General features: G+C 38.4%; 1 protein-coding gene across 1 annotated transcript in view; it reads right to left on the bottom strand.

Annotated features, from left to right (window-relative positions):
• itga3a (integrin, alpha 3a) overlaps positions 1-6323 on the bottom strand; it is a 38143-nt gene extending 31820 nt beyond the window's left edge. Inside the window, exon 1 of the mRNA XM_079810860.1 lies at positions 5980-6323. Within this exon, the coding sequence (XP_079666986.1) occupies positions 5980-6173 (194 nt within the window). The 5' untranslated portion in view covers positions 6174-6323. The remainder of the gene's footprint in view (positions 1-5979) is intronic.
• Positions 6324-12871: the final 6548 nt, after the last annotated feature.

Here is a 12871-nt window from a genome sequence, read left to right as displayed (position 1 = left end):
GACCACTGTCCTGCAGAGTTTAGCTCCAGCTTGCCTCAACACACCTGCTGGAAGTTTCTAATACAGGGATGGGCAATTCCGGTCTTCGAGGGCCACTGTCCTGCAGAGTTTAGCTCCAACCCTGATAAAACTCACCTGCCTGTAGCCTTCTAGTAATCCTGAAGACATTGATTAGCTGGTGCAGGTGTTGGGGTGATTAGGGTTGGATCTAAACTCTGCAGGACAATGGCCCTCGAGGACTGGAATTGCCCACCCCTGTTCTAAGGCCCTGTCCCAAATGGCACACTTCATGTGCACTTTCGGTCTTGTGGACTTTCAATGGCCGCTGCGTGCGCGTGTCTGTTAAGTCCACGAGACCGCAGGGTGTCCCACTTGTCATTTTAGGTCTCAGAAGGGTGCTCGCGAGCGCCCCCTTTGAGGTCGATATGCGCCCTCGTGGTGCGAGCTGCGCAGCACTTCTTCCCGGCAGTCAAAGCGGCATTGCGTCCTTAAAGTGCGGACTCAGAGGAAAACCGTGAGGGTTTAGGGTGCCATTTGGGACAGGGCCTATTATGTCTAGTAAGAGCTTGATTAGCTGGTTCAGCTGTCTATCATTGGGGTTGGAGCAAAACTCTGCAGGACAGTGGCCCTCCAGGAGCAGGATTGGACACCCCTGTTCTACTGGGTGGTTGCCCTGCATGCTTAATAAACAAACTTCAGGTGGTCCTAAATGCAGCATCTAGAGTTCTTACAAGAACCAGGAAGTATGACCATATTTGCCCAGTTCTGTCAACACTGCATTGGCTTTCTATTAAACATTGCATACATTTGAAAATCTTGCTAATTACTTACAAAGCACTAAATGGTTTAGCTCCTCAGTACTTGATCGAGCTCTTAGCGCATTATAGTACTTTACATCTATTGCGATGTCTGGCCAGTTGATAATACCTAGAATATCAAAATCAACTGCAGGTGGTAGATGCTTTTCCTATTTAGCAGTAAAACTCTGGAATAGTCTTCCTATATAGCAGACACACAATTAAATCTAGACTAAAAACAAATCTCTTTAACCTGGCATACACTTAACACGATCCCATTTCTATAATTCACATCTGTTATAGGATTGTTAGGCTGCATAAATTAGGTTAACCGGAACCGGGAACACATTTCATATAACACACCTGATGTACTTGTTACATTGTAAGAAGAATGGTATACGCTAATTTTAGTCTCTCTGACTATCCCGAGGTTACTGTAGCCAGCCGGATCTGGTCTTTATCCACATCAGATGGTGGACCTGCCCCTAGACACGACCAAAATGCATCCCTGAATGTCAGCAGAGACTGTATCAACTAGACTTTCCCCTGTGAAAGCCTTGTCGACATGACAGCTATCTGCACAGATCCTGAGCAAAGACCACAAGAACCAGACAAGTCCTCCGCATAGACCCTATGACCAGCTTCGGCTCCATAACAGCGTGATGAATCTGATCTCCAAGCAGAAGGAACTGGATGAATATTTGAATGCTACCGATCCCGATCTGAATTCTGACTTGTGATGCAGCCTGAATCATAATCACACTGTGTTCGTTCGTTGGCCAAATGAGAAATGGCACCCCGACTGGGCCTGGTTTCTCCCAAGGTTTTTTTCTCCATTCTGTCACCTGATGGGTTCCTTGCCACTGTCGCCTCTGGCTTGCTTATTTGGGGACACTTAATATTCAGCAATATTATTGATCTGACTGTACTGACGCTGCAGTGTGAGAACTGAACTGAGCAGGACGATGACATCTGCTTAATAGATTAAACTAATTTAATAATTGATGATCTTTACAACGAAACTAATTCAACACTGAACTGACAGCCGAAATGCATTATTTTCCTGTTATCACTATATAGCTGCTTTGAAACAATCTGTGTTGTATAAAGCGCTATATAAATAAAGGTAACTTGACTTACTTGACAGAATTACTATTAAATGAATGACTTTTTGTCATTCATTAATTGCCATATCTGAATTCATGCTATAGTCCAAATCTGTTAATGCCTCACAAAAGCAGAACACTCACAAAGAACTATGAACTAAGTTCTGGAGTAACGGGACAGTACAGCAATAGAGGATCTAGGTCAGATAATAGAGAGAAACAATGCTATTTCCTCAACAACATGTTCCAAAAAAAACGTCACAGTGGTCAGTTGTTATTATCAAACTAATGGTAGGTGATATAGAACCTGGTTAATCAGTCAATGAATAATGTCAACACATTTATTAAAACAATGATACAGTAATATTATTTAATCAATTAAAATGTTCAGCAGCCATTACTCCACTTTGTGTGACAATCACAGTCACCTTTTTCAACTGAATGTGTCCTTGCTGAATAAACGTATTTATATAAAATCTTATTGTCCGCAAACTGTGTATAAATCATCCATTGCTCAACCCTGCACTCTATATCAGCATCAGCTATTAAAACGTCTGTAGATCAAGCCATTTTCGAAGTCATCCTGAGAGACTAACAGCTAAAACAAAAATAGCCGAAGTATTTTTACTCTACCATTTACCCACACTGACTTTGCTATCTTCTGACAGGATATAGTCATCACCATGTAAGCTTTAACCATTTGTAGCAGTTGTTCAGACCTCATGCAAATTTTAGCTTGTGGTTTCCCTATATATATATATATAAAGGTAGTTTGTAGTCATGAGCATCTGAGAACTGCACAACTTTCCGCACACCAGCGGCGTTAAAGATTGCTAAAGCCGACACATGAAGGAAACAGGTTATTGGTCTATGAGAGTGCAAGAGACAAAGATCAGGCCACAGGAAGACAGAACACACAGGACGTCCTTGTGTGTCACTGAGCAAGTCCTTTATGTGTCCGACAAGATGATGAATGTCTAGCCAGTCCAATTAACATCATCGCGACTATAGATCTCGGTTCTCAAATTGTCCTTTGTCAGTGCAGATAAGATCAGGAGGACCTCTGAACAGTTTATGCGTACATAAATCAAAAACCGGGGGCAGGGATGTATTTCCTTAATATGTAAAAGCAAACCCCTCCAAATGACAAATTAAAATCCTAACACTTAGTTAAAAAAAAAAAAGAGCTTTCTTTGCAATTTTAAATCAGCACCAAAAATACGACGCAGGGCAGCAGATAAATGCAGCACTCTTCCTTTGAGGTTCAATGACAGGCAATCAGGAAGTCACCAGGAAATGTATCAACACAGACAGCTCCGCATTAGCTTTGGGATGGCTCCTCTAGGACAATGACAAGGGCAGAGTCAAACACCAAATCGTTTTTTCCTTTGTTTGTAACTTTAGTCACACTACATATGACAAACAGCAAACATTTACACCACACTGCTTTTGAGACCATAACATTTATAGGCCGCGGAGGGAAATGAGCCAGTTCAGACACCACTACTCTCTTGTGGTATAGTTTCTTACATCTGTTAACAATGAAGAGACATGTCTTATGATTCATTTAGTCTGCTTTACTTCATTGCGTGTCCTACATGCAGTCGAATAGAAGCATTATAAAATCAAATCACAGACAATTGATTATCTCCATTGTACTTGCAGAAATCCCACACCCATTTAACATGAGACATGTTTTAAGATTGGATAGATTTGTGGTTTCATTGTGTATTGCTTTAGGCCTTTATACAGAAGAGCCTGTAATGTGTTGTGGTTTTTAACATGTTTATCCTTGTGGCTCCTTTATATGCAAAAATCAGGGTGTTCTGTTATAGCATCATATCTGTCAGCAATTAACATGCTTCAGCAATACCTCTGTTTCAAATAAAAGCCACAAAGCGCCAAAGTATTTTGCCTGAGCCACAAATTGTTATTTTGCTCTGCGCGGTCACATTTATTGTTAAATGCTCAAATGATGTTTCTTTCTTTTGTTTTGTTTTTTTTTCAATTGGATGTATGTTGTGAAGGGCTTATATCCATCCATAATAAAACGAAAAACAGCCTGTCAAAGCAGTTACACAGATGGCTTTCGCTGTGAAATCTGTGGAATTCTTATTTCCTGGGGATACGAAACAGAAGCGCTATGCGCAAACCTCACATTTTCTGCAAAGGTGGTGTTTTTCTACTCCTCCCACCGAGCATCTTTAAAAAAGATTTTATGTCACACTATAAAAATGAATTTATAGGTGTTAGGCTGCAGATAATATGATATTGTTGTTGAGTTCGGTCTTCAGCATGCTAACTCACTGGACGGCTCTGTACTAGTTATTGCCTTATGAGGCTGGCAATACAGGTCTCACAGCACTCATAAGCTCCCATTCATTTAGAGAGAATCATAAATAAGTGAACTACAAAGCAAAATCTACTGCTTCAGTCATAAGCAAATGGGTCTCAGAGGAACTTACTGACTGACTACTGTAAATTATTAGCTGGTTTTATTGAGATATTTGACTACAGCAGGTGGTACCTGGTCAATGTGTACAACTCAGAAAGCCTTAACCAACATCTAGTTATTTTGCTTCATTTATTCGGTTATTATGCTCATTTCACAGATATTATTCCTGACTTTTTGCTTAGCAGTATCCATCGGGACATCACTCATTACTACATTTCGGTCTCAAATCTCAAAATAAGTGTTGTCAAAACTAAATATTTAAGCTAGAGTTTTTTCGAACAAAGAAGGCGAAGTTTGTTGTAGCAACCATAACGGCTATAAAACATTAGACAAGCGGGTGCATGACCTGCCCAGCCCCTGCAAGTCACAGTATTGGGCGGTCTTATCGCCGTCTCATATCCTCTTGTGAAATGGAGCTTTCGTGTTAATCATTTACTTACTCGAGGTAATCGAGTTAATTCAATGCCACAAAAACTGAAACAAGAAGATGATGAGGGCATTTTAAAACATTTCGCACAATGGCACACATAACGTTTTCAGGCTTTTCAATCATCAAGTCACAGCAGAAAAGAATATAGTTTGCACACTGTAGTCGTAATGAGATGAAATTGTTACATTAAGGTAAGGATCTATTTTTTTCCTGATCCTGTCCCTAAGTTTTGTTGGTGCAACCATTACACCATCTACATTTTTACTTTATATTAAAATGACTTTTATGGGGATACACTCTTAAAAAAAAAGGTTCTATATGGCACCAAAAATGGTTCTTCGTCATAATCATAGAGGAGCCACTTTTGGTGCTATATAGCACCATATCTTAACATGTTCTGTATATGATAGCGGTGCTATATAGCACCTTAGTTAGCGGTGCTATAATACCTTAGTCAAAGAACCAGTGAAGAACCTCTGAAGAACCGCTGAAGCACCAAAATTGGTGCTATGTAGCACTTAAAAAGGTTCCCCTATGATTACAAGCCAAAAAACATTGTTGGTGCCATATAGAACCTTTTTTTTAAGAGTGTAGTTCATCCAAAAACGAAAATTCTGTCATCATTTATTCACCCTGAAGTTGTTCCAAACCTGTATTAATATCTTTCTTCTGTTGAACACAAAAGAAGATAGAGAGAATTAGATAGATTTGAAGAATATTGTTAACCAAACTGTTGATCTGTGGGGGGCGGGAGGATAACACTAAGTCAATGTGGCCCTACGACTGTTTGGTTTCCCAACATTCTTCAAAATATCTCCATTTGTGTTCAGCAGAAGAAAGAAATTCATACAGGTTTTGAACAACTTGAGGGTGAGTAAATGGTGACAGACTAACCTATCTCTTTAATTCAAAAATGGAAAACATTATCATCATATAAAAATAAAAAAAAACATACATTCAGGTAATCGTTCGTCTACATTTCATTTGTAATGTATTCGTTCATATCATAACTAAATAGATCCAGGACAATAACAGGCCTATATAAAAATGACCTTCTTAATAAAACAACGTTAATGCAGAGCTCAAACCACGCTCAACAGGTGCACATCCGTGAGAAGATCTTGTGAGAATCATCCTTCTCATGACATTTGACATGAGGTCAGTTAATTTACATTGAAATAATATACTTACAGGTATCTCTTCTCTCCTACGACCTGCTCGTGCAGCGCAACAGAAAGTCCAAACAAACTGCCAGCTGTTTTTCCCTCTTTGACGACTGGAAAATCCACGTCCAAGTTATACGCTTGACAGCAAAGAGCGGCGCTCAACACGACAACCAAGACAACCGTATTTTTACTGAGCCCGTGCCTGTAAAATGCATTCATTTTTTCTTATAGTCTCTGCGAAGCTTTTGTTTGGCGAGACAGAAACAGAGAGCGGAGAAAGCAGGGTCTGAACAGGAGCGGATTTGTCAGACGCTGTGAACTGATTGTTCATATTCGTCATTCTTCCGGGATGTACGCGCGAGTCGTCTCGTTGGTGAAAATCTGACCGGAGGGCACTAAAGAGCGCGCGAACACCTTGATAGAGGACGGAGGTGCACGTGCTAGACTACACTCACAGTTGCAGTCTGTTATAATGTCTAGAAAATGTTTTTTCAAACTTTTTAATAAATAGGTCTGCTGAAGGACGCTTTCCAGAAATGTCCCCTGTAGCCTTGTATTTCATGTAGCCTATGAAAATTAAGAAAGACGTTTTAAATGTTTTTCTTTACATTCATTTTGAATGTGAATATGTAAAGAAAGTTGTCAGTGTATTTTTCTCCCAAGAAAATAAACATTTTCAATCTACTTTAAATGTAACTTTTTACGAAAGAAAAGCAAAAACACAGTAAAAGATGTTATGTGCTATTTAGGCTACTTAAATTACGTAGGCCTAACAATATTAGACCACATGATATTTTTGAGTCGTTTAGGCTTGTTTCCTTTCCCTCAAAAACACATAAAATAAGACTTAATTTCAATATTTAGGCCTACTCTCCATATGCAAAGCATCCTGGGAACTAACAATGATGTGTGTGTCTAAATAAAACTATAATTCTCTAAATAAATAGCCTTCTTTCCTAAATTGTATCAGATTAATCGTGTCACCACATTCACAAATCCTCTCCTGTGGCCTTATGGGATAGTAAAGTGTCCATCATATGCACACTTCAGAATCTCACTGTAAGAAGTATAGGTCATCCGGGTACTTTTTGCCTACTCTTTTATGAGTACACTCTTAAAAATACAGGTTCTTAAATGGTTCCATGAAGAACCTTTAATATCTAAAGAAACTTTCCATTGCACAAAAGGTTCTTTGTAGCGCAGAAAGGTTATTTATAAAATGGTTGGGAAAAAAAATGTTCTTTAAAGAGGCCTTCACAAAACAGTTCTTTAGGGAACCAAATGTGGTTTTTCTATGGCATCACTGTGAAAACCCCTTCCTGGCACCTTTATTTTTAAGGGTGTACTGTGAATTTGAACATTTTTGTCAGATACTGTTTATGCCTATAGTATGGGAAGTGTGAAATTTCAGATGCAGCCGAAGTCTTTTTAAGTGTGTCCGACCGATCGGTGTATGACATACAAGTTACTACTCTGTACTTTGATGTCATACACTGATCGGACAGAGCAGCACCACTTCAAGTCGAACACACCTTTTATAATATAGCTAAAGAAAAGCAAAATAATGCTTCAGGAAAAATAAAGTGAAGATGACGAACGAACATCAAGGAAGAGCAAAAAATTAACATACAGTACACCACAGCACAAGTGTGAAACACTCAAAACTGTCTTCTTACTGTAGCTAACATTATGACAACAGCATATCTTGGTTCTGTAAAACATAGCAAAACCAATGTTACTCACGTATGCAGCAGAAACAACACAACTTCTGCATCCGTTTTCATGCCCAGGTCATAGCTCTTGCCTGATCATAACCCTTCTTTTTCCAGTGATATTCCTTTTCTCTTTTGTAATGTCTCTCAGCCACCTCTCTTTCTACAGTCTTCAAATCTCCTCTTGCTCACTCACTCTCCCTCATCATGAGTGTTTACGCCCCCAGCTAGGTGACTTCTACCGTGACTGGCACTAAGTTTGCGTAGTTGCAGGTATTCTAGTTCAAATATACAGTTCAGGCACCAAAGTAAATATCTTCTGAATCGTCTCTCACAAATGTCTCCATGGTTACAAGGCTTCTTGTGCAAACAGGTTGTCACGTTGTCATACCTGTCAAGTATCCCGTTTTGGCCGGGAAAGTCCCGTATTTTACCCTTCTTTCCCGCCGTCCTCCCGTATTAGTATTTTCCTGTAAATCTCCCGTATTTTAACCTGCGTTATTAAAAAAAAATAATACCGGAGTAAAAAAACAAAAACATTTCCAATCTGAGCTCTGTAACTAGCCTCGCGATAACTGGCATCTGCAGTAGCCTACAGTATAGGTGCCAGTTGTCGCGAGGCTAGTGTGTGAGGTCAGATGACGAGTGACAACGCGGGAAAAAAACAAAACAGAGACGGATGATGATGGACGTAACGATAGAGACGGATTAAGGCACTCCTGCCAAAACAAAACAAAAAAAACCCTCGTGTAAATACCGTGATCAATGGGACAGCGAATTTAATTATAAAATGTAAGTGACTTAATGTTAATTAATTGTTTATGGAACTGGCGTATGAAATCAATGTCATTTCCAGTCGTGATGGTATTCTGGAAAACAACACTCTTGTTAGTGTAATGTTGCTTAACTGTATCATATGTTATAAATATAATAACTACACCATTTTAACCGTGTATGTTAACTGAGTTTCTGTGTGTGAGCGCCGCTCATTTGTTTTCGATTTTCTCTTCGAGAGGCTGCGCGAGCCTCAACCACTCAACATTGTTGTCAGTTCGTTTGATATTATTATCCACTATCGATCGCCACTTACACTAACTGAATGCAGAATCATTATTGCACTTTGGTGATTCCCTAGTTATCTTTTTGTTTTGACATTTTACTCAGTATACTTGTCTGTTGGGCAAGTAAAATTATTTTTCACTTGCCCCTTCAAAAAATCAACTTGTCCCGGTGTTCTGTCGATTTGTCCTACCTTGTCAGATTTTGCTACCTCCCATTAAAACAGTAGGTAGCACGATTCGACAGCAAAAAATGCTGCCTATCAGATTGTGCTACCAGCATCATATTCATCTGATTTGAGGCTTTATTAATATCCATACCTACTCCTACCCTGAACCTACCCTTAAAACTATGTAAATATTTTAAATAAATAAATATTAAATATGGATGTAAAATGCTACCTATCAGATTGTGCTACCAGAATCATATCAATGTGATTTGCTTTATTAATATCCATTAATATCCATACCTACCCCTATCCCTACCATAAACCTACCCTTAAAATGTAAATATAAAAAATATTGATGTGGGCATGCGCAGTAAGCCTTGGTAGGACAATCTGACGGGTAGGATGAAATGTCAGGACACCGTACAAGCGTTCATGTCGAGCCCTGCCCATAGCAATGCAAGTTGGGTGTGCAAAAGGGTATTTAGCATGGTACGAAAGATTGTTACAGAGAATAGGATGACATTAGACAACAGAACTGTTTGTGCTCTACTCTCATGTAAAATGAACCACTCTGGCCCAGCCCACAAATACACTCCTTCCAAAACAGTCTTAAAGAATGCAAAGTCTGCAACAAATGTGTACAATAACTCACTAAAAGAGTAAAGAAAAGTTGTGTGAAATGAAAAGAAAAGAAAAACTGTAAAAGAAAAGCAATATGAAATGAAAAGAATGTGTGGAATGAAAATAAAATCTAAAGACAAGCAATTTTAAATGAACAGAAAATATGCAAATAAGCCTTTAAATAAATGCTCATTTTATATACCCTTTTGTGTTATCATTTGGGCTATAACACCTGTCTTAAAATGTAAGGGATACTGGAGCTTGGTTGGGGTGGTGGGACTGCTTGCGGTAGGCGCCGAAAAATTTCCCTTATTTTCAAATCCAAAACTTGACAGGTATGTTGGTTATTTTGACGAAAGCTGCGTAATATCATTGCGCCGCTACAACCATGGTACAGCAGTAAAGTTCCTTGATTATTATGCAGGAATGAGAGTATAGTTCCTAGCCATATCGGCCTAGAAAATCGCTACTTTTCATTTTCCGCCGGTCTTAGTACACGATTTAACTACAGAAGAGTCAAGTTTTAAATAGGAAAAATATCGAAACTCTTTGGTCATTTTTTGAGCACGATGCTAATGGTCTAATCATATTCAATGATCTATGCTAAGCTATGCTAAAAGTGCTACCACCAGATTCGGAGATCAGCTGAATGGATTCAAAAACGGTAAAACTCAACTGTTTAAATAGGGGAGTTGAAAATTTGCCTATTTTCAAAAATAGTGGAGGGTTCCTTTAAGGTCCTGTATAATAACACTTTCAAATGACGGTTCTTTATGGAACCTTATAAAAAGGGTTCTATTTAGCACCAAAAAAGGTTCTGCTATTGTTACAAGCCATAGAACCATAATTTGGTACTGTTTAGAATCATTTTTCTTAAGAGTGTACAAATGTGTTGTGCTGCTTTGTCTGATCCACTTTCAACAATGCTTCTCGGAAATTGCTTACTGCACCTTCAATCTAAGATCAGTAAATTACTTTGAATCCCTGTGTGAGCCGAATAACACAATTTGTTGCTGTAAAACACTGAACTGCATTTCTTTTCCTGCTGGAAAATCCATCTTATGCTGATAAATAGGAACATGGTAGCTGGTTCCTAGCTGGACAATAATCTGGTCCATCTTAAATTGTAAAATGCAATCAGTTCTTTAAACAACCTTCCCAAAATCACCATGAAATCAAAATGGGTCCTTCTTGGACCCCACTTTAAAGGAATAGTTCACCCAAAAAATGAAAATTGTGTCATCATTACTGACCCTCATGTTGTTCCAAACCTGTATGAGTTTCTTTGTTCTGCTGAACACAAAAGAAGATATTTTGAAGAATGTTTGTTATCAAGCAGATAGAGCAACCTTTCACTACCATAGTATTTTTTTCCCTACTATGGTAGTCAATGGTTGCTCTATCTGCTTGGTTAAAAACATTCTTCAAAATATCTTCTTTTGTGTTCAGCAGAACAAAGAAACTCATACAGGTCAGTAAATGATGACACAATTTTCATTTTTGGGTGAACTATCCTTTAACTACTCTGTACATACATCAAAAAATAAGTACAATGTACTTATTGTGTTCATATTGTATTGCAAAACACTTTTGCTGATATTGAGGTGGGATATGGGTAAAGTTAGGGACAGGTGTGGTGGTATGGGTAAGTTTAAGGGAAGTGTCAACAGTGTAATTATAAATGTAACTACAGAAATGAATTACAGATGTAATTACATGCGGGTATTTTTAAAAGTGTATGTACAATGTAAAAACATGTATGTACACAATAAGTGCATTGTATCAAATGATTAATTAAAATGTTAGTACATAGTAGTTAAGGTCACCTAAAGTGGGTCCTTGTCTTTTTCTTTATTTCGTATATTATTTAGTTGACTTAAACAGGTGGTTGTATAACTGTTCCTCCTCTTCTATACCCTAGGCAGGGGAGAAGGTAACATTATTATAAATGATTTATCGGTGCACATCATTATATTTCAAAATTCATGTGCCCTCGTAATCTTTAATCATATTAACTTCCCCTCCCTTTTGCAGCAACATCTCTTCTCATCTATGATGATGGGCATGGGGCGGGACAACCTGTCACTCACATGACATCATATCAATAGCAAACTACAACCATCCAATCATTTCCCCATGGACAAAATCAAGTCCCATCCATATTTCTTGATGCTTCACTCAGATATACACGTCCCGATGGGGAAGAAAACACTATCACATCTTCCGTTTCATGCTAACTTTAAGGCTGCAAATATACCGCTCCTTGTGACTAATGCTCAGAGATCTATATCCCACTTAAGTCCTCTTAGATGCCCAAGAAAGGAGCCATGGATTCCTGAGTGTCACTTACTGTTAATCCTAGTTATAAGCCCTCAACATCAGATATTCTCTCCAGCTTGCTCCAGGCTATACTGATCCAATAAGTTCACTGTGCACGTGCCATGGGAATGTATGTCTATATCTGTCAGAATGATATTTTCTGTCATTCCAGAGAGATCTGGATCAGATTGGGGTTTTTATTATTTATAATGTTTTATAATGTGTGAAATACTCAACATTAAGTGCTCTTGTTGTAGAACATTCATCTGTTAACCTCACTAAAATGTCCTAACATATCACCATGTCAATAAACAGTAATTAGACTCAGTGGGTTTATTCTTTCATGTTAGGTGTCCTCAAGTCAGTGATTAGAATCAGAACATGCTGTGTAAAGGCTGCTTAATTTACTCACTTGTCCCAACATGCAAGATCACATAGCAGATGCAAACATGTTTTTTTTTACAAAGAACATGGCAGATGCGCACTGATAGTTTTGAGAGTCTGGTCTGGACAGATGCTTCACATCCATGAATTCTGAGGGTGTAGACGAGTGAAAGTCACAGATGATGTACCCGCTTTTTGTTGTCATGTTGAGATAAGGGCGGAGTACAAAATAAGATAGATAGATCAGATAACAGACAGACAGACAACAGATAGATAGGTAGATAGGTTACCACACTCTAGCATGATTTACCATGATTCTGAATGATTTACCATAGTTTACCATGATTCTAGTATGATTTACCATAGTTTACCATGATTCTAGCATGATTTACCATAGTTTACCATGAATCTAGCATGATTGACCATAGTTTACCATGATTCTAGCATGATTGACCATAGTTTACCATGATTTACCATAGTTTACCATGATTCTAGCATGGTTTACCATGATTCTAGCATGATTTACAATAGTTTACCATAATTTACCATAGTTTACCATGATTCTAGCATGGTTTACCATGATTCTAGCATGATTTACAATAGTTTACCATAATTTACCATAGTTTACCATGATTGTAGCATGATTTACCATA

Source organism: Gobio gobio (genome assembly GCF_949357685.1).
Source record: "Gobio gobio genome assembly, chromosome: 1".
Classification (NCBI taxonomy): Eukaryota; Metazoa; Chordata; class Actinopteri; order Cypriniformes; family Gobionidae; genus Gobio; species Gobio gobio.
This window is presented reverse-complemented; position numbering and strand designations above follow the sequence as displayed.